Here is a 19,959-nt window from a genome sequence, read left to right on the forward strand (position 1 = left end):
ACCTTCCCACGTCTCCAGTGTTCAAAAGTTGCTGTGAACTTTCTCGCAAGTACAGTACTGCGATAGCTGACCTTTGACGTATTGGGTGTATGCTAGATTAGCACTGTGAATAACTCTTAATACGTGCACTTTGAAGGATGTGGCTCCTTTTCTTCTGCTGTGGCAGGGAAAGAGACTGTCATTTTACAACCTTTACTCATTCCAGTTGTAATGGAACTGTCTGAGTGTTGACAGCATTTTTTTGTGTTAATCCTTAAGCAGTAGATTTCTGAATATAACAGAAGGTCTTGAGAGTAATCTTCTGCTAAGTGTGTATTCTGGTTTCCCCCTCTTATGTTTGCCTGCATCTAATGGAGAAGGGATTTTGGAGAAAATTTTAGCAGAACAACCTGATGTATGATATTACTTGGATGTTGACACTCTCCTTGTGATCTTAATTAAAAAAAATCTAATTTTTCAGGCAAGAATGGAAGGCAACAGCCAGCTGTGCATTCGGCGTTGGTCAACCAGACATGTAGCGAAATGGCTGAAGGAAGAGGGGTTTTATGAATATGTGGACACTTTATGTGATAAACACAGATTGGACGGGATTACTTTACTGACCTTGACTGAATATGACTTGAGGTCTCCTCCTCTGGAAATCAAGGTTCTAGGGGATATCAAAAGGCTCATGTTGTCAATACGCAAATTACAGAAGCACCATGTTGACGTTTTGGAGGAGCTTGGTTACGGCAGTGAGGGTCCCATTGGTTCACTGGCCCCTGTGATAGGCTCTCTTCAAGGAACAGACTGGCTTTGCAATGGTGAAGTTCAACGGGACTGTGATGACTGTGAGCCTGTTGCTGACTTGAACAGTGACCAGCATCAGTACACAAATGGGAAAAGCAAGCATTCTGTACGAAGACTGGATCCAGAGTATTGGAAGACGGCTTTGGGCTGTATATATGTTTTCATTGTATTTGGCTTCACCTCTTTCGTCATGGTCATAGTGCATGAGCGAGTACCCGACATGCAAACATATCCACCATTACCTGACATTTTCCTAGATAGGTAAGTCCAACCTTAACCATCAAAATAATGTTATTTCACAGAATTCCTCGACTGTTGAGCCAAGCTATGTTACGTGAACTTTCCCTGTTTTTTAAACATGAGAAGCAAACTCTGGAGTCTGCAGAGCAGGGGCAAGATATGTGGGGAAGGGATTGCTTTAACCATTTCCCTATTTGCTGCTTTTCCTTTCCAAATGCCACTGGCTGCTTTTCTCCCTGCAGGGTGAAAGATATGCATGCAGGAAAAAGCATCTGGAGAGCAGAGAGGAAAAACTGCTGCATGGAATTTTGCATGTATTTTGCAACTACAGTCACAGCAATAGGTTGTCGCTTTTCATAAGTGACCAGGGAAAGGTTGATAGTGAATACGAAAATCTGGCAAATTGCTACCTCGGGAAACTGTAGTACTCCTCTTTGTATAGTGTTCTTTCCAAAAATGTTGAGCTGATTTGACCGGGGAAGGAAAAGGGACTTTCATGTGCTGTGGCATCAGGAGTCTGAAAAGAAATGCAATGAGGAGGGGGAGATATTTCATAGTTATGACTACTTGCTTGCTTCTGAAGAATGAAAATCCACAAGTAGATATAAGATCCTCTAGAAGTCCTCGGTCTCATAATTGCAACTGCTGGTATGCTGAAGGTAAAACCAATAAAATTAGGACTGCTCATACTACTTCCATTGTTTCTATTTGCTGTCACTGTTAAAAATGGAGACTCTTCCAAGCACATGAAGACCAGTAAATTATTGTTGCATGAACATTTGTGCACTGGAAGCTTTAATCAGACACATGAAGTAACAGTAGTGCTGTATTCACTCTTCATATTGTTGCTTTTAAATCATGGCATTTTTTTGTTCACAACTTAAGAGGAATATCGTGCAAGGAATTGTGGTCAACATAAGCAATGATTTAAGAGCTCCAGCCTTACGAGCGCATGCTCATGAGTTATAGATCTCAAAACAAAAAGTGTTTTGAAGTATATGATAGTGCAAACAAAACAAAAACTCAAAGAAGGTCTGGAGGTAATGGACCTCATTGATGGGAGCAGGTGGTCCACTGTACAACAAAGATATACATCCTGTGTGGCTGTTAACAGCATGGACCAAGCAGATAAGGCAGGCATGTATGGCCTTGTCAGGTATAAGGCTACTTCTTGGCATTGGATTGAAATATTTATTCTGCCTTAACTTATCAAAGTGCAAAGTGGTTCTTCTTAAGACGTTACAACATGTGGCCTTGGTCTTGTCATGGTTGGATGTTGGTAAAGAAATTTTTCGAAGCTACAGGCTTCCCTTGTGGTGGTGATCCCTGTCCCCCACCTCAGCCTGCTACCCACGTATGTGATTCTGCTTTTTGGCCTTTCATGAAGACTTGGAGTGTGGACAGCCAGATAAACTGGTTTTTTTTGCTGCTGAGAAAGCTTTGATAGGTGTTTTGAATTATAGAATGTCTCATGTTTGAGACTTTGTCAGGCCAGTTGTATCCCCCTTCTTGCCTATTTGTGCCCCCCAGGGAATTTTGAATGTTCATTTTTTCTGAACCCTCCTTGCCTCTGTTTGAGAACATCCAAGACAGGTGGGGTAAGATTTTGACTGTCTGTATCGCAAAGGTTGGATGGCTTTTCCTGGATTCCGAAGTGCAAGACAGACTTGGCGCTGGTTCTTCTAGTTTGTTTCAGTCAGCCATGCTGCATGGTCAGCCTCTTTGAGACTGCTTTGCTGGTGTAGTTGCTGGGAGAGTGTGCTGTTGGCATTGAATGTGGTGGTGGAGGTGGGGAGAAATGGAACCAACAGGGAAAAATATGGCCATACAGAGACCTGTAGTAGTTAGTGCAGGGTGGGGGAAAATGCAGTAAAGTCCAGAAAGGCACTTTGGGGGTGGGGTAGCAGAAAAAAGAGGGGAATAACAGATGGGATGATGACTTGTTGGGCAAAGAGGGAGGGGAGCATATGCTATAGGGTGAAGAGAGAGGGCAAGAGAGTACATTACAAAGTGGAGACAGAAAAGGAGATAGGGTTAAAAGCAAACAGATCAGGGAGGCAAATGTTGTTGCAAAGCGCATGCTAGGGTGCACATAGGGAGAGAAATAGAACTGGTGAAAACGAGAACTTTTAAAGCTGAAAACAAAGTGGTTTTCTACACATAATGTAGACTTGAGTTTATTAAAAACACTTTTATTATTAAAAGTGATCTTTGGAATGACTTGAGTTCAACACTCCTGTTCTGTGTTCTTTCTGTAAGAATAGGTGCTTTTCATAATTAATTGGTTACGACATGGGTCAGACATACAAAGTTTTGTGATTTGGAACCCTTTTTTTTTTTTTAAAGTGAATATCATTCATTGGTGAGAAGGCCACTTGCCAACTTCTTCAGTCGGTTTCTCACATATAGCATAGCTGTAAAATCCTGTCTATGAAAATACAGCATCAGAACCGACCCTTAGGTTGGTGAGTTAGCCAAAGCTCCATCAAAATTGGCCTTTTTGTCCCAGCCCGACAAAATCTGTGTACTGTATTAGCTTTGGCTTTCAAAGTCTTAGCAATTGCTTCTGTAGCCTGTGCCTCTTGGAGACAGTGTGCAGGCGCTGCAACATCATCACAAATGCATAGTTGTTAGGCTCCAGCTGAAGTCATTTTGCAGTCATATGCTTTTTTGTTAGACAACAGCACTCAGTTACTGAAACAACTAATTGTTGTAATCTTTTGTAACTTTCATTCTTGGCATTTTCCATTCAACTCCCTCTCAGTGTCTTGACAATAGCAATTCCATCCTAGAACACTCTGTCATTCAGTAGTTATTACTTATCTTGGCTTCCAGCATTCAATTGTTATCTTGGCTTCCACCATTTCTCCCTTCACCCAGTATTTTTGTTTGTTTGGTTTTTTAAAAACCCTTTCTGAAAAACAATATCTATCTTCAGTGTCAGTTTTTGTAAACTGTTAGCAGTCTTTTCGGTTTTTTCTTCTCTTGAGTGACAACCAAGAATAATGTCTTTCCCTTTGGTTCAGTAATAATAGGGCAATCTGGCTCCAGTCAAATAAACTCTTCAGTCTTTCTCGTGATTATCATTTGCTAACAGTGGATGGGGTAACTAGAAGACAATGGCTGAACAGATAAGAGGAACCATTGTTAATGATTTGATGTTAGGTCATCAGTATGCCAGAGTGTACTTTTCTCTGTTTTTTTTTTCTTGTGGTTAGAGGTTATTTCTAATGATTTTCTAGCTGTTCTGCTGTCTGGATATTTCCCTAAGCAATTCTGTTGGTTGATGTTGATAAAGGCTGAATGACAATATTTATAAGAATGGAAGAAAATTCATCAGTTTTAGCCAACACTGCATTATCCAGATTCTAGAAGTGTTTCCAGATAGCCCTCATGCAGGCTCTTTCTACAGCACTTTTAATTGCTGGTTTAGCAGATTGTGATGATGCCTATTTTACATCTAGTATTATGAACTTTTCCCAAGTGTTTGATGAAAATCATCAGCCTCATAGACTTTCCCTGTCTAATACTACTAAGACCCAGTTGTGATGAAGCTAACAGAAGGCTCAAAGCTGGGAAGAAGAAAGAAGAGGATGAGGTAGGAGCATCCCACTACAGAAAGGATTGTACGAGTTACTTCTATGTCCGTGTGCCCCCCCCCCTACTTTCTTTGCTTGAATCTCCTTTTTACTCCTGGGCTGGATGGGTGGCTTACCTAAGGAGTGTATGTATTGTAGGGAGACAGAAGCATGGAGCTTGGCTAGTCAGTCCTCCGCTGAACTCGTGGCATTGTTTCAACGAAGCATGGAACTGGTGGTGAAGAGTTCACAGTGCCATGCTGCTTTGAAAAACAAGCTAAGCCTGCTCTGAAATGAATGTGTAATTTTAATCACCACAGTTGTCAACACTATGTGGCTTCATTCTGTCCTGCAAACTGAGGGCAGGTCCTCTCCTGGATTGAGACCTGGTTGAAGACCAGGAAACAGAGAGTGGGTGTCAATGGGCAATTTTCACAATGGAGAGAGGTGAAAAGCAGTGTGCCCCAAGGATCAGTCTTGGGACTGGTGCTTTTCAACCTTTTCATAAATGACCTGGAGACAGGGGTGAGCAGTGAGGTGGCTAAATTTGCAGACGACACCAAACTTTTCCGGGTGGTGAAGACCAGCCGTGATTGTGAGGAGCTCCAGAAGGATCTCTCCAAACTGGCAGAATGAGCAGCAAAATGGCAGATGCGTTTCAATGTAAGTAAGTGTAACGTCATGCACGTTGGGGCAAAAAATCAAAACCTCACATATAGGCTGATGGGTTCTGAGCTGTCTGTGACAGATCAGGAGAGAGATCTTGGAGTGGTGGTGGACAGGTGAATGAAAGAGTCAGCCCAATGTGCAGCGGCAGTAAAGAAGGCCAATTCTATGCTTGGGATCATTAAAAAAGGTATTGAGAACAAAACAGCTAATATTATAATGCCATTGTACAAATAGATGGTAAAGCCATACCTGGAGTATTGTGCCCAGTTCTGGTCGCCACATCTCAAAAAGGACATAGTGGAAATGAAAAAGGTGCAAAAGAGAGCGGCTAAGATGATTACTGGGCTGGGGCACCTTCCTTATGAGGAAAGGCTATGGCGTTTGGGCCTCTTCAGCCTAGAAAAGAGACGCCTGAGGGGGGACATGATTGAGACATACAAAATTATGCATGGGAAGGATAAAGTGGATAGAGAGATGCTCTTTTCCCTCTCACATAACATCAGAACCAGGGGACATCCACTGAAATTGAGCGTTGGGAGAGTTAGAACAGAGAAAAGAAAATATTTCTTTACTCAGTGTGTGGTCGGTCTATGGAACTCCTTGCCGCAGGATGTGGTGACGGCATCTGGCCTGGACGCCTTTAAAAGGGAATTGGACAAGTTTCTGGAGGAAAAATCCATTACGGGTTACAAACCATGATGTGTATGTGCAATTTCTGATTTTAGAAATGGGCTATGTCAGAATGCCAGATGCAAGGGAGGGCACCAGGATACAGGTCTCTTGTTTTCTGGTTTGCTCCCTGGGACATTTGGTGGGCCGCTGTGAGATACAGGAAGCTGGACTAGATGGGCCTATGGCCTGATCCAGTGGGGCTGTTCTTATGTTCTTATGTTTAACTTCATCTTTCCAGGATCTCTTTGGCATGCTGCACTCCTGTTTGTAGAAGCAAGGTCCGTATATGATTTCATTTTAGAGTACTACCTGCCCTGTCCTAAGTAATTGGAATAGAGTTTCCAAAAATGCCATAACTTGGAATTGGTTTCTGTTTAACTTGGCCTTTTGGCTTTTTGACATTAAGCGAAACATTATCTATTAAGTTTTTACATATATTTAAACACAGTATCTGTGGACACTACTATGAACTTTAGACTCTGTTTAGGGAAAAATTCTATAAGAAGTTTTATTTTAGTTATTTTTATATATTTATAACCCACCTTTCCCCTTATTTCCAAGGTAGCTTGCAACAAATGATTAAAAATATAAACTAGATAAAAACAAGAATATAATAAATTAGAATATAATAAATAAGCAGAAATTACAGATAGCAGCAAGACACAGGCGGGTTATTAGAAAAGAGAAAAAGAAAAACTGAGGTGAAAAGCCAAGATGGAATAAAAAGATCTGTAATCCTCACTGGAAGGCCAACAGGGAGGGTGCACTTCTGAGTTCCAGAAGCCGTGGAGAAGATCAGACCACTAGTTGCCACCACCTAGTCTCAGCCAATAGTGGCACAAATAGAAAGTTCTCCTGCAAAATGACCTTAAAGCATTGGTTCCCAAGCTTACCACCATTATGGCATCCTTCTTCTACGGTGCACTGTCACTGTGGTGTCATTGTGCAAGATTTTGCATGCATTTAGCCTGGCAAGGCTTGGATTTTATGCAAACACAGGTATTGTCCACTGCCAGTCATTATCACACTTGGATTTATAGAGGCCATGGAGATTTATAAACGTTTGAACAACATGAACAGGAGAGAGGAGATTTTGAGTGTAAATGACTCTTGGTTTCCAATACTGAATATACAAGTATCTGGGACTTTAGGAACTGAGGTAGAACAATAGGTACTTGGGACCTGAAGATCAGAATATCAGTTATATCAGTTATACTGGATAGTTTGTAGAGCTACTTGCTGTAGCTTCATCTTTTGATAATTCTTATCAAAGTAGGAGGCAAAATGTTAGTTAGGAACAGCTGTATTCGACTATGGCCTAAGAGCCCAACATTGTTAATTTCAAAATGTCCGTTGTTTTGAGAATTGCTTCCAGAAGAATGCTGTGAGCCAAACTAGATTCGATAGCAGGAGGTCCAAGTGCTTGGGACAGATCTGCCTCAATCAGATAGCAGTGTTGAGGAAGCCAATTGTTAACAACAAAAGGGTGTACAAATGAAGAGGACCCTCTTTGAACTGAATACCCTTCCACTTATTGAAACTCAGCTGAGGAGGACAGTGCCCAGAGGGACATATAGGGACACATATAGGGACATAATCTATGGGTGGTGTGAAGCGCTCCCTGCCTTGGTGGTATTTTTGCTATTAAAAATAGAATCTTGCCTTCCATTGCCTGAGTGGGGAAGTTTAGGATTTAAACACAGAAAACCTTCTTTGTTGCTTTTAGTTTGACCCTTAAGTCCACAAATCTGGTAGATTAACAAATCTACCAGGAAACGTCCTATTTAAAAGATTGTGTTTACTGCTGTAAACCCAAAGCTAACCAGTTTTCTAGAACTCAACTCAACCAAAACATCTTTTCTCTTGCTTTGGAACTTGTATTTATCACTTTTGCTTTTTGCACTATCAAATTCCAGAGAGGTAGCTATGCTGGTCTTTATAAGCACAAGCAACAGAATCCTGTGGTACATAAAGACTAGCAAATTTATTTTAGCAGAAGTGTTCTTGGACCGTCCACAAAAACTTATGCTGACATCAGTTAGACTTACAGCATCACCACCCTTTTTGATCTCATGTTATCAAATAATGCATTGTATTGGTATTTTTGTAACTTATTTCATTTTGATTCTTTGCTTCAGCTTCCTACCATTAATTTGTAATTCTGAGTTTTCGTCTGCTACTATTTTGTTAAACTGTTTTTGTTTTGAATTCAGCCTTGGCCATTATGAACGTTTCTCTCTTCCCCCGGGGTTAAATGTGATGGAGCATTATGGGTTGACAGGGTTTTGTAGATGCTAATAACAGTGAAGAACTATCTGTATAGTTGCTGTTCTATTACTTAGAGATAAGATTAAAAAAAGAACTATCAGAAATATCTATTGTGTTTTGATTTTTGCAGTGTACTCTGTGGATAGTGTAAACCTTTTGGAACATATTGTTCCTATCTACTGTCCTTGCTAAGCTGCTGTAGGCCAGAGTGTCTAATACCGCATGGAAACGCTGTATTCACTATGATGATACTGCAGGTTCCTATTTCTTCAGAGTCTAATAATCTCTTCAGCGTCAATCTTTTCAGGTTTTATCTTAATACAAATAATGGATATATAATCATAAACACGCATAGCATATTTTGTTAAATGACAAATGTGGAAAGAAAATCAAGAAGAAAAAAGTCAATTACAGTATAACACAGTAAAATAAACATTAATTTTTAAAAAAGCAAGCTCAGGATTCATCTAAATAAGGACCAAATTCATATAGCTTTGGTGCTGTGACCATCAACACTGCATCGCAGCCTGATCAAGACCCACAGATTGAGTATAGCACTACTGTCGCTATGCGCATTCTATTACGCACATAAAACAGTGTTGGCTCAGTTCATATCTAGGTGGTATTTTTTTTGCTTTATATTTACAAATTATGATAATAATGACAGTGGAAAGGAGGCGTTTCTTCTTTTCCCTTTATCTCAGCCAGATGCGTTTCATAAGTTTGGTAATCTCTGCTATGTTCCAAGCCCTCAACAACAATGGCTTTAAATATGGTATAGAAAAATTCATCTTTGACCAATGAATACTTTAGCAGCCATAAGAAGGTTCCACAGGAGGTTACTTTCACTTTCAACTTGGTCATTAATATGATCTAAAAGGATCACTATCAGATTTAATGTCAGTTTTATAGGGGTAATTATAGAGATGGCACAGATTAATTTTTTCTTTGTAATGATGGCTGGGCCCTGTAATTAACATCAGTACATGGGTACAGACATCACCAGCATTCATCAATCAATTCATCATCAGCAATTAGTATCAATCTTGCTTGACCTTTCCCTCCCCAGGGGTTAAGTACCATTGATACAATATTTTTTTAGAAGATTTTTCTGCAACCTCCAAAGAATATGCAGAAGGTTGCAGAAAAATCATTCTCATGGCAAGAAAAGGAAGAAAGGTCAGCTGAGAAGACAAAATAGTCTTGAATGGGTCTGGAATGCATGGGTCACAACTTGCTGTTTTTGTTAGTTCTTGTGCATGTGTGTGTCTGCAATACACACACAATACACAATACAGAACTGGACAAAGTAGTCTTGAATGGGTCTGGAATGCATGGGTCACAACTTGCTGTTTTTGTTAGTTCTTGTGCATGTGTGTGTCTGCACACACATGGATAATAATAATAATAATAATAATTATATATATATATAATATAATAATAATATAATATACAGTATTTATATACCGCCTTTCTTGGTCTTTATTCAAGACTTTATTCAAGGCGGTTTACACAGGCAGGCTTATTAAATCCACGCAGGGATTTTTACAAATTGAAAGAAGGTTCTCTCTTTCAAGAACCACCACATTCAAGGTGTTACACTCCGATCTGGTTTAACATTCTGGCCTCCATCCTCCCACGCTCCAAGCAGATGGAACAGCTCAGCTGCAGCTTGCCAGCTGCTTCAAGGTCGCACGGTGCCGGTGGCCTTGAACTGGCGACCTTGTGGATGTTAATCTTCAGGCAAATGGAGGCTCTACCCTCTAGACCAGACCTCTGTAGCAAATCATGGTATTTGTGGAGGTATTGAAGGAAGTCTTTCAATCAGTTTTTTTTCAGAATAGGCAGGGGAATTGACAATTGGTACAGTTTCAAGGACAAACAGGACCTTTTGGCATACAGGTGGACCCTCGAGGCTTCCGTTCCTGGACCCCTCGTGGACACCAAGTTCCACATGATATCAAATCATGCGGATTTCAGGGTCCACTGAGCTCCAGTTGCGTCCAGAGCTGTACCGAGGCCTGTGGAGGCTGCATGCAGCCTCCATAAGCGTCAGAAAGGCCTCCAAAGGTCCTAGAAGGGTACTTCTGGTTTTCAGCCTCTGCTTGAAGATCTCCAGTGAGGGAGAGTCCACCACCTCCCCCAGCAGTTTGTTCCACTGCCAAACCACCCTGACCATCAGGAATTCTTTCCTGATGTCCAATTGGAATTTCTTCTCTTGCAGTTTGTATCCATTGGTACTAGTTCCACTTTCAGAGGCAGTTGAGAACAAATTTGTCTCTTCTTCCATATGACAGCCTTTCATGTATTTGAAGAGCACTATCCTATCCCATCTCAGCCTTCTCTTCTCCAGGCTGAACATACCAAGTTCTCTCAACCTTTCTTCGTAGGGCCTGTCCTCCAGCCCTCCAATCATCCTCGTCGCTCTCCTCTGAACCCGCTCCGGTTTGGCTGCATCTTTTTTAAAGTGAGGTGCCCAGAATTGTAGATAGCTTAGTTACTGGGTATCTCATAGTCTACTATCTAATGCACGATTCTCCAGACTCCAACCCGTGGGCCGGATCCGGCACCCTGCCTAAGCCCTCCCCTGTGTGAATGGCACTTTTCCATGGAGGAAACTCCATAAAGACCCTCCATGTGCCTTCAGTCTTCATGCCAGCCAACTGCTTCTGGGATCCGACACTCCAGCAGGCTTTGTGCCTGGATTTCCAGCCAGACGCGACTGTTCAGCGTGAAGATGGGGGTGCACAGAGGGCTTTGCGGAGGCTCCCTGGCAGAACTGGAAGCGCCGTCTGCACTAGGGAAGCCTTTGCCGGCACGCATTGTATTGCATGCCGTATTGTATTACATGTATAGCATGCTGCACGCGAATGTATTGCAAATTCCACCATATGTTACAGTATGTGCCCCATACAGTAAGGCACTTTGGTGGCTGGATAAGGCAGGCCTACCAGACTGCTGATGTTTGTGCTAAATGGTAGCATACCTGTCAGACAATGGGGCAAGGGCCAATCAGGGCAAAGTGCTGAGTCATTGCACAGAACAAGGAGAGATGGGAAAAGCTGATGCAATTCCTGCCCAGGATGATGTAATGACATTCCTCAGTGATGAGGTCATGGTGTTTCCCATTGGCTGACAGGAGTATAAATGTTCAACCAGCATGCTCCACTGTGTGGGTTGTAGGAGTGAGTTGCTGCACGAATCTCTGCTGGACTGATGCCTGATTTGCGGGCTACTTGGACTGTTTGCTGGACTGCCTCTGCTTGCCGATTTCTGGAACTGCCTTCTACTTGTAAATACTGCCTGTAAATAGACTCTGGTGCTGGGACTTCCCTGGGTCTTGCCTCCATTTTTAGCATTCTTCTCTGTGCTCTGAGCACCACATGCTGCAGCTGCCGGTTTGCACTTCTGCTATCTCTGTGTTTTGCCCATTATCTCTTATCAGTCCCGTCCCCCTGTTGCTGTCATCCCCCAAAAGACCTGTGCACAGTTAAGGGCAAAGTATTAAAATTGTGAAGCATTAATTTAAACTTGGAAACAGTGCTGAGCTGGTCAGTACAAGCTACAGCTGTGTGTAGGGAGGACATCGGGTTTATTAATATGAGCATTGCATTCTCCATGTATAAATTTATATTCATTCTCATCCATCTTCACTCCAGAAGTTAAACTGAAACTTTGATGTAGCATATGCAGAAGCACATAAAGGCTTAGTGAATTTGGCAACCGCAGGCACATCTGCTTTGGCCAGAGTGCACTCTGACCTTGGCCTTGTTCACTGCCTTTTACCTAGTAAACAAGATGAGCTAGCATTAGAGATAAGGAAGCGGTCAGACCTAGGAATGTGTTGTGGTCAACTAGAGCCAGCTAGTTGTAGCTAGTGTTATCAGTAACTCTCAGTATTGTATTGTACTGCTTGAGAGTCAATAAAAAGCTTGGTGGAGGCTGGGCAAAGATCTCTTCCAGCTTCCGGCTTCCCCCCTGCATCCACATTTAAATCCTGTCTGCCATCTCATCCTTTCTGCCTCTCTAACTCCTTGCTGCTCCAGTTCCTTCCCTCAACCCTCGGAGTGCTTCTGCTCCCCGGCATCTCCATCAAGCAACAAGGCTCTAAGCCTTGGGTGCTTCCCCAAAGCAAAGTAGCATCTGCTACACTTTGATATTTGAAACTAGCTATTGCTAGTGGCCTAGTATGTACAAGAAATAGTAAAACTGACAGCAGGCAGCCTTGCTAAGTTCTGCGTGTAATAAGAGGCAGAACAGTAGCATGCAGGTGATCATACAGAGCTTTTGTGTACTCCAGAAATGATGTACCAACCCGGAATATCTCTAGTACATTAAATAACACAAACTGCGCTCAGCCTTGTTGAACACCTTCTTGGAATCAAGGCAGGTAAATGCCACTTGATCATGTCCATAATTTCTTTAATAAGATCTATTGGTTGGTTGGCAACCTTCAGTCTTGAAAGAATATGGTATAAGCCTACAGCACCTGGTATTCCCAGGCGGTCTCCCATGCAAGTACTAACCAGGCCTGACCCTGCTAAGCTTCTGAGATCAGACGAGATTATGTCGAAAAGCAGTTGTAATGGAGCAAAGACTCTGACCCTGCAGGCAGCAGCAGCAGCAACAAAAGCAGGCTGAGTGACCCAGCGAGAGTCTTGCCACAGAGTCTCTCCTGCTCCTTTTCTTCAGTAGTGATTTGTGGCCTTGCACCATGGGTGCAGCAGTAGAACTGGTCTTTTCTCCAGTAACAAAGCTCCAGGACTTGATTGAATCTCTAGTGAAGCCATAAAATTGAATAGATTGGTGGTGATCTGCAAAACAGTTAAACTGCTGCATGGCTGGAATGGGGATGATCGTCATAGGCAGGGGAACAAAAGCCTTATCACACTGTCATCTGGTAAGTCTGACATTGGGGAACTGCTGATGTGGCTTTTGCTGACCAACTGGTACTGTTACAGGAAAAGCTTGGATTTAAGAGAGAGGCAAGCTATTTGTCTCCAGAAAAAATGTATCTCTTTTGGCAAATTCCAAAGTTGTTCCTCAGTATGTCAAGCTGAAGTATCAATTGATTGGTTGAAAAATTAGCAGTCTGACGTTGTTAGCTTTATGCTGAGTAATTAAGTACATAAATAAGATTTTGTTCTCAAGTGATCTAGGGTTTTTTATATTGCTAATTACTTATAGTTCCCATTTTGACTTCTGCATTTCCAGAGAAGTGAAGACTTTGGCTTATATACATTTATATACATGGGCAGGAGGTCTGGTCTAGAGGGTAGAGCCTCCATCTGCCTGAAGATAACATCCACAAGGTCGCCAGTTCGAGGCCGCCGGCACCGTGCGACCTTGGAGCAGCTGACAAGCTGAAGCCGAGCAATTCCATTTGCTCTGAGCGTGGGAGGATGGAGGCCAGAATGTGAAGCCAGATCGGAATGAAACACCTTGAATGTAGTCGTTCTTGAAAGAAAGAACCTTCTTTGAAATTGTAAAAATCCCTATTTAATTGGGATTTAATAAAGCCTGCCTATGTAAACCGCCTTGAATAAAGTCTTGAATAAAGACCAAGAAAGGCGGTATATAAATACCTGTTGTTGTTGTTGTTGTTGTTATTATTATTATTATTATTATTATTATTATTATTTTATTTAAGTGAAGGTGCATCATGCTGTGTTCTTTCTCTCTCTTTTAGCGTTCCTAGGATACCATGGGCTTTTGCCATGACTGAAGTATGTGGAGTGATTCTCTGCTATATTTGGCTGCTTGTTCTTCTTCTTCACAAACACAGGTATTGTTCTTCAGTACTTCTCATCTGGAATAACTAGGCAATCTTGTTGGAAGAATTTTGTGGATATCTCTTTGTCCCCCATTATCCTGGAGGAAATGTGAAGACCGGTTGATTGACCAATAAGAGGGGCATACTGAAGTCTACACTGCACATGGAAGCAGCTTGAAATTGAATCTATTGCAGCTGTTCCACCTAGTGAGTTGTTTGTGTGCAGCAGTTTACCAGGTGGTTCTCCACAAATAAGAATGTGCTTTGGAGAAACACTAACGTAACACAAAGTAGGCTTTGGCTTGTCACACATTGTTTCATGCTGCATCCTAGAGGTTTCTGCCAGGGGTTTGTTGTGAAGAAGAATGACATGCCAGTGGCATGTGTATGTGGACCATTTGCTGCACAGATTCAGTTTTAAGCGACTCTTGTACTGCTTGATGCTGTTGCAAAGTAGATGCGCGAAACAGATTTTTTCTTGGACAGAGAGTATATTTCTGTGAGATCTGCATGGAATGGATCCTGTCCAATACAACCCTATTTTAATGCCTGGAGAAAGGAGGCTCTTACCTTCTTTTCTACTACTAAAATGTCAAAAACTTTATGAAAAGTAACTTTCACTACATAAAAGTTTATGTGAGGTGAGGGATTGTGCTCCTCTTCCCTTGGGTCCAACTGATGACACTTCCCTCTTTGAATAGCATGGTTTTTACAGGGCCTTTGGTGAGTAGAGTCCCCCGTTATAGGTTTGGTTTGCACAATAGCCCCTGAATTTACAGAGTAGTGATTGCATAGATTGGACCCCTATTTGAATGTGGGACCCCTGTTTGAACTGATTGGACCCCTATTTGAGTTGATTTGAATCAATTGGCATGTATCAGGTGGAACCAGGGTAGCTTTCCACCATTGCTCTCCTGGTTGTTAATGTGATTCTCGTTGGCTCTCAGTAGCACCCTTTTGAGCACAGATCACTTTTAAATTATTGATAATCTTGTTTCAGATTTATTATTAGTCAAACCTGGTCATTTCCTTGAGGTCTAATCAGTGCCGTACTGATAGCGAATTGTCAGTGTTGACGGACCTTAATTGTCTTAAATACCGTTTTTGGAAACTTTTCCAACTCTGATACATGACTAAGATTTCTTTGCCTGTCTTGTTTTATGGTTTGAACCAAAGCACAGTAACTTTGAAGATGGGGGCTACACCGTGTAACTTGAAATGTATTTTTATCTCAAGGAATAGGCGAGGCATCTCCTTTTAAAGAAAACCCATGGGAGGGTTTTCTTGCATGTTCGTAGTGAGACTGCTGCTGAGGTTTTGTTGCACAACTTAAAAAAAAATACAGACATGCTGTGTTTGTCTTCCTCCCATGGCACATGGACGACCTAGCCAAAAATCTAGTTCCAGATGCTGTCTTATCAAATGGGTTTGTGCTTCCCGACTGTCAAAACTACCAGTTCAGAACTTCAAAGGTTTTGGTTAGCTTAATGTTGATTTGCTGTGGAGGGAGGAACCCTTATCTAGGTCAAAATGAAGCAGTTTCTGGAACTGAGTTTCTCCTGTTCACTTCCAGGTCTATCCTCCTACGACGATTGTGTAGTCTGATGGGTACTGTGTTCTTGCTGCGTTGCATAACAATGTTTGTGACTTCCCTGTCGGTGCCCGGCCAACACTTGCAGTGTTCTGGAAAGGTAAAACATTTCCTCCTCTTCGGCACCAGCCTGTCTGTCAGTTTTTTGTTCCCTGACTTTGCTTTGGATAAAATCTTGGGGTAGAATTAAACTGCTGGCAAGCAGATTTAATGCTAATATGTCAAGAAGGCATATCGTTGAATTTGCATCATGCTTAATTTTTAATTTAGTTTTAACATGTTTTTTTTAAAAACGGAGGACCAGCTTAAAGGTCCAGTAGACAGCTTTTCCTTTAGCAGGTATGGGCGGTATGAGTTCCCTTGGAATATCTGTCATCTTTGTATGTAAGCTCTGCCCAATTATGGCAGCCCCTGCAGCTTTGATATTACTGTGTGACATAGCTTGAGTGGGAATTCTTCATGTTCATAAGTATGCCTTAAAGGCCACCAAGTTGGTCTATTACTGTGTTTCTCAAACTGTGGGTTGGGACCCACTGGGTGGGTCACGAGCCAATTTCAGGTGGGTCCTCATTCATTTCAATATTTAATTTTGAATAGACTTGATGCTCCCATGGTATTTGAATGCATTTGGGGAAATGTTACATACCTGTACTTTTAACAAGCTACTGTGTATATTATTTTAACAATGACAGTAAATGAGACTTACTCCTGGGTAAGTGTGGGTAGGATTGCAACCTAGAATTGTTAAAAATTTTCCTGCCTGATAATTGCACTTCCGATCATCACATCACTTCTGGTGGGTCCTGAAAGATTCTCATTCTAAAAAGTGGGTCCTGGTGCTAAATGTGTGAGAACCACTGGTCTATTAGATTTATAGTTCACTTGCTACATTATTAAGAATATTTATATACTGTTTTGAACAGAAAATTTACAAAACGGTGACATAGCTAAATGGATGGTTCCCTATCCCTGATGGAGTCACACATGCAAAGAAGATGCAGAAAAAACGCCAGCCAAGTCTAGAAAAAAGCTAGGCTGGGGTGAATGGGGATGGTTGCTCTCCCTCTGCTAAATATAAAGGAGCACAAATTGAAGGACACCTCTTTGCCCAGTTAGTGGGGGCTTCGCTTGTAGTCGGACCATTTCTTCACATCTGTCTTTTTCCAGTCTTGAATTAATACAACTTGCATTCCTCAGAAGTCTTTTCACAATCCTTAACCACAACCACACTAGACAGGAGGGTTGCTAAGGCTGTCGCAGCCCCTGTGTTCCATATGGATAATATTTACAGGGTTGTTGTCCTGAATGGAGAGAGAATGAACATGAAGGACTTCAAACTGTCTCAAATGCTAAACTGTTATTAGGGTTGTTTATAAATTATGCAAGCTGAAGAGAGTGTTTAAAAGAGCAACATAAATACGTTGAAAGATCTTGCCTAGCCTGCACATGCCCAATCTTGTCTGATCTCAGAAGCTAAGCAGGGTCAGGCCTGATTAGTACTTGGATGGGAGACCACCTGGGAATACTGGGTGCTGTAGGCTTATACCGTAGTCTTTCGAGACTGAAGGTTGCCAGCCAGCCTGATTATATATTATGCAGATGTGTAGAAGCATGCATGAACTGAGTGAATTTAGGGCAGTGTTCTTCAGCCTTTGAGTCATGACCCCAGTGGGGTCATAGCAACCTTTCAAAGCTTGTGCAAGAAAGGGCTTGGATCCAGTCCAGTAATGGCATTCCCTTATCTAAACTGAGTTCTGGATATAATCCTGCACAGCCACTAAGGCCATTCTGCACAGTTCCTGCACAGTTCCTAAGGCCATTCCTGCTCAGGCTGTGTTCTCACCAGGTTGTTGGGAAGACATAAGAGGTAGAGGGAAACGGGGTGCGTGGGGGTGGGCAGATCACCTCCCATGCGGGGGCGGAATCAGTGGTGGGTCCACATTCTCATTTATTTATTAGGATTGTGGCACAAAAAAGGTGGAAGAAGGCTGATTTAGGGCATACCTAATTCATTAAGGGATGACATGCAAAATTGTCTTTAGACTGCGTATCTAGGAGCAGTCCAAGTTCAGTGCATAAGCTGTGGAAAGTTATGTCCCAATAGCAAAGATGCTCACTTACATTTCTGAACATTAGACCAGCTGTTCCCAACCTGTTTGCACCGGGCCCCCTATTTAGGTATGACAACTTGTCAGGACCTCCCTAAGACCTAGGGCCAGAAGTGATGTCATTAAGCAGGAAGTAATGTCATTAAACTGCAAACAGAAGGTGATTTCATTGTGCAGGCTAGGGCCAGTAGCTATGCCATTAAACAGGAAGTGACTGTTTTTAATAAATCAGACTTTTTGAAAGTTGAGAGAACTCCAGATTTTAGAATTTTCCGAATGCTTTGATTCTAAGCGATATTTTGAGTTCAGTGACCAATTCAGTGATTGATTCAGCACTGAGAACAAGATTGCACAGAGTGCATTGTGGCTTTTCTATGCCATTGCTGATCAAGGTAGTAAAGCCAAATTTTAGATAGTCTTCAGAGTATTTATGTTCCTCTTCCCCCCCCCCCTGCACTGAGACTTACCTAGGCCTACACCGGGAAAGTGCAACATGCCTGCTCAGAGAGAGACCTGGGAGATACGTCACTGCCTGCACACACACATACCACACCTAGACAAGTCTAAGGCAAGGCTAGTTTCCCTCTCAGCCAAAAGCATTGAGGCAGTTTAATAGCCTCTTCCCTAGCCAGAAATTTCCACTGTTCCCAAACTACTAAGTTTTGCGCAGCTAGCTTGCAAAGGGGCCCCAGCAGGTGCAGGGAGGACAACGTCTTTCATAAAGTTAGTAAAGAAGGCATACTCGCCACCAAACTTTCACAAACAGTTGCTTCAAGAGCATACACTAATGATCAGGCTCTCAGGGCCCAATCCTATCCAGTTTTCCAGTGCTGGTGCTACTGTGCCAATGGGGTATGCACTACTTACTGTGGTGGGGGAGGCAGTCACAGAGGCCTCCTCAAGGTATGGGAACATTTGTTCCCTAACTTCAGGGCTGCATTGTTGTTGCACCGGTACTGGAAAGTTGGATAGGATTGGGCCCTCACTCTGTTCTCTCTTTCTCACCTCATGTTCTCACTAACCACGTTCTTAAACTCTTCCTTTCAAGATGGTGGCAGATGGTTGTTCAAAAGAGTTTCAAAGATGGTGCCCAGCTTTTTAAGATGGTGGCACCAAACTCTCCACAACCCCTGAAAATTGGCTCATGACCCCCTTGGTAATCAATGCATTAGACTGGGGGTCTCCAAACCCCAGCCCATGGGCCAGATTTGGCTCGCAACAAGTATCCATCCAGCCAGTGGCAAGCCTCTGACCCCAGCAAGCCTCCGGCCCTCCAGAGACTCCTGACTTGGTTTTGGTGCCCAGTAATCCTCCAGAGGCACTGCTGCCCTGAGCATTGCCTTCCTGGCCCTCAGAACATCTCCTAAGTCCTCTGGGAGGCCTTAGAAGGTCACTTCTGTTTTTTTCTGAAAAACTGGAAGTGACATTTTAAGGCCTCTCAGAAGCCTTCGGAGGACTAGGGAAGCCCTCCCTGTGCGCGGCCTCCCTAATCCTCAGAACACCTGGAGGTGAGGGGAGCAGAGCTTCTTTTGGATTACTGGATCCAAAAACCAAGGTTAGGAGCCTCTGGAGAGCAGGAGGCTTGCTGCGGGGTGGAGCAGAGCTTCCCTCATCTCCAGAGGGTCCGTGTGGGTTCAACCCATGGTTGGAGCACATGGAGGGCCGCTGACCAGGATTGCAGCAAACTTTTCTGTTGGGAGAAATCATGGAACCAAGTCCATGGTGCTTCTAGTCTTTCAGAAATTTTTTTCCTGAATTCTTGGGTATTGAAATTTTTCCAAATATGAATAATAAATGTATTCAAATTTATTTAAATTTATTTTTTTCCAAACCTCAACTCCATGCCAGATATTTGATGCAACCCTCCTGTTGAAAAGCTTGGAGACCCCTGCGTTAGACTATAATGGGTAACTTGTAGCAAAATAAAGCATGTCTGTGTTTCAGTAACCTGCTCGCTTGTCATGGAAGCTGGAGGCAGAGACATTTAGAGTGCTTTGAAGTGTGTTTGGTATATTCTTTACCATGTTATGTCTGCTTCTAATTCTAGTTGTATGACAACTTATGGGCAAAATTTCAGCGAGCCTTTGCAATTTGGAGTGGGTTTGGCATGACACTAACTGGAGTCCATACTTGCGGAGACTACATGTTCAGTGGCCATACAGTTGTCCTGACCATGCTGAACTTCTTTGTCACGGAATGTAAGTATAATATTGAAATGGCCTAAGATCATCTGTCTAATGAATCTAGCTTGTTACTGCTTCCTCTTGTCAT

General features: G+C 42.5%; 1 protein-coding gene across 1 annotated transcript in view; it reads left to right on the forward strand.

Moving 5' to 3' along the window:
* SAMD8 (sterile alpha motif domain containing 8) overlaps positions 1–19,959 on the forward strand; it is a 35,400-nt gene that overhangs the window by 7,262 nt on the left and 8,179 nt on the right. The window contains exons 2-5 of the mRNA XM_066621984.1: positions 461–1,050; positions 13,906–14,001; positions 15,563–15,680; positions 19,736–19,886. Of these exons, the coding sequence (XP_066478081.1) occupies positions 467–1,050; positions 13,906–14,001; positions 15,563–15,680; positions 19,736–19,886 (949 nt within the window). The 5' untranslated portion in view covers positions 461–466. The remainder of the gene's footprint in view (positions 1–460; positions 1,051–13,905; positions 14,002–15,562; positions 15,681–19,735; positions 19,887–19,959) is intronic.

This window comes from Tiliqua scincoides, chromosome 3, assembly GCF_035046505.1.
Source record: "Tiliqua scincoides isolate rTilSci1 chromosome 3, rTilSci1.hap2, whole genome shotgun sequence".
NCBI classification, from domain to species: Eukaryota; Metazoa; Chordata; class Lepidosauria; order Squamata; family Scincidae; genus Tiliqua; species Tiliqua scincoides.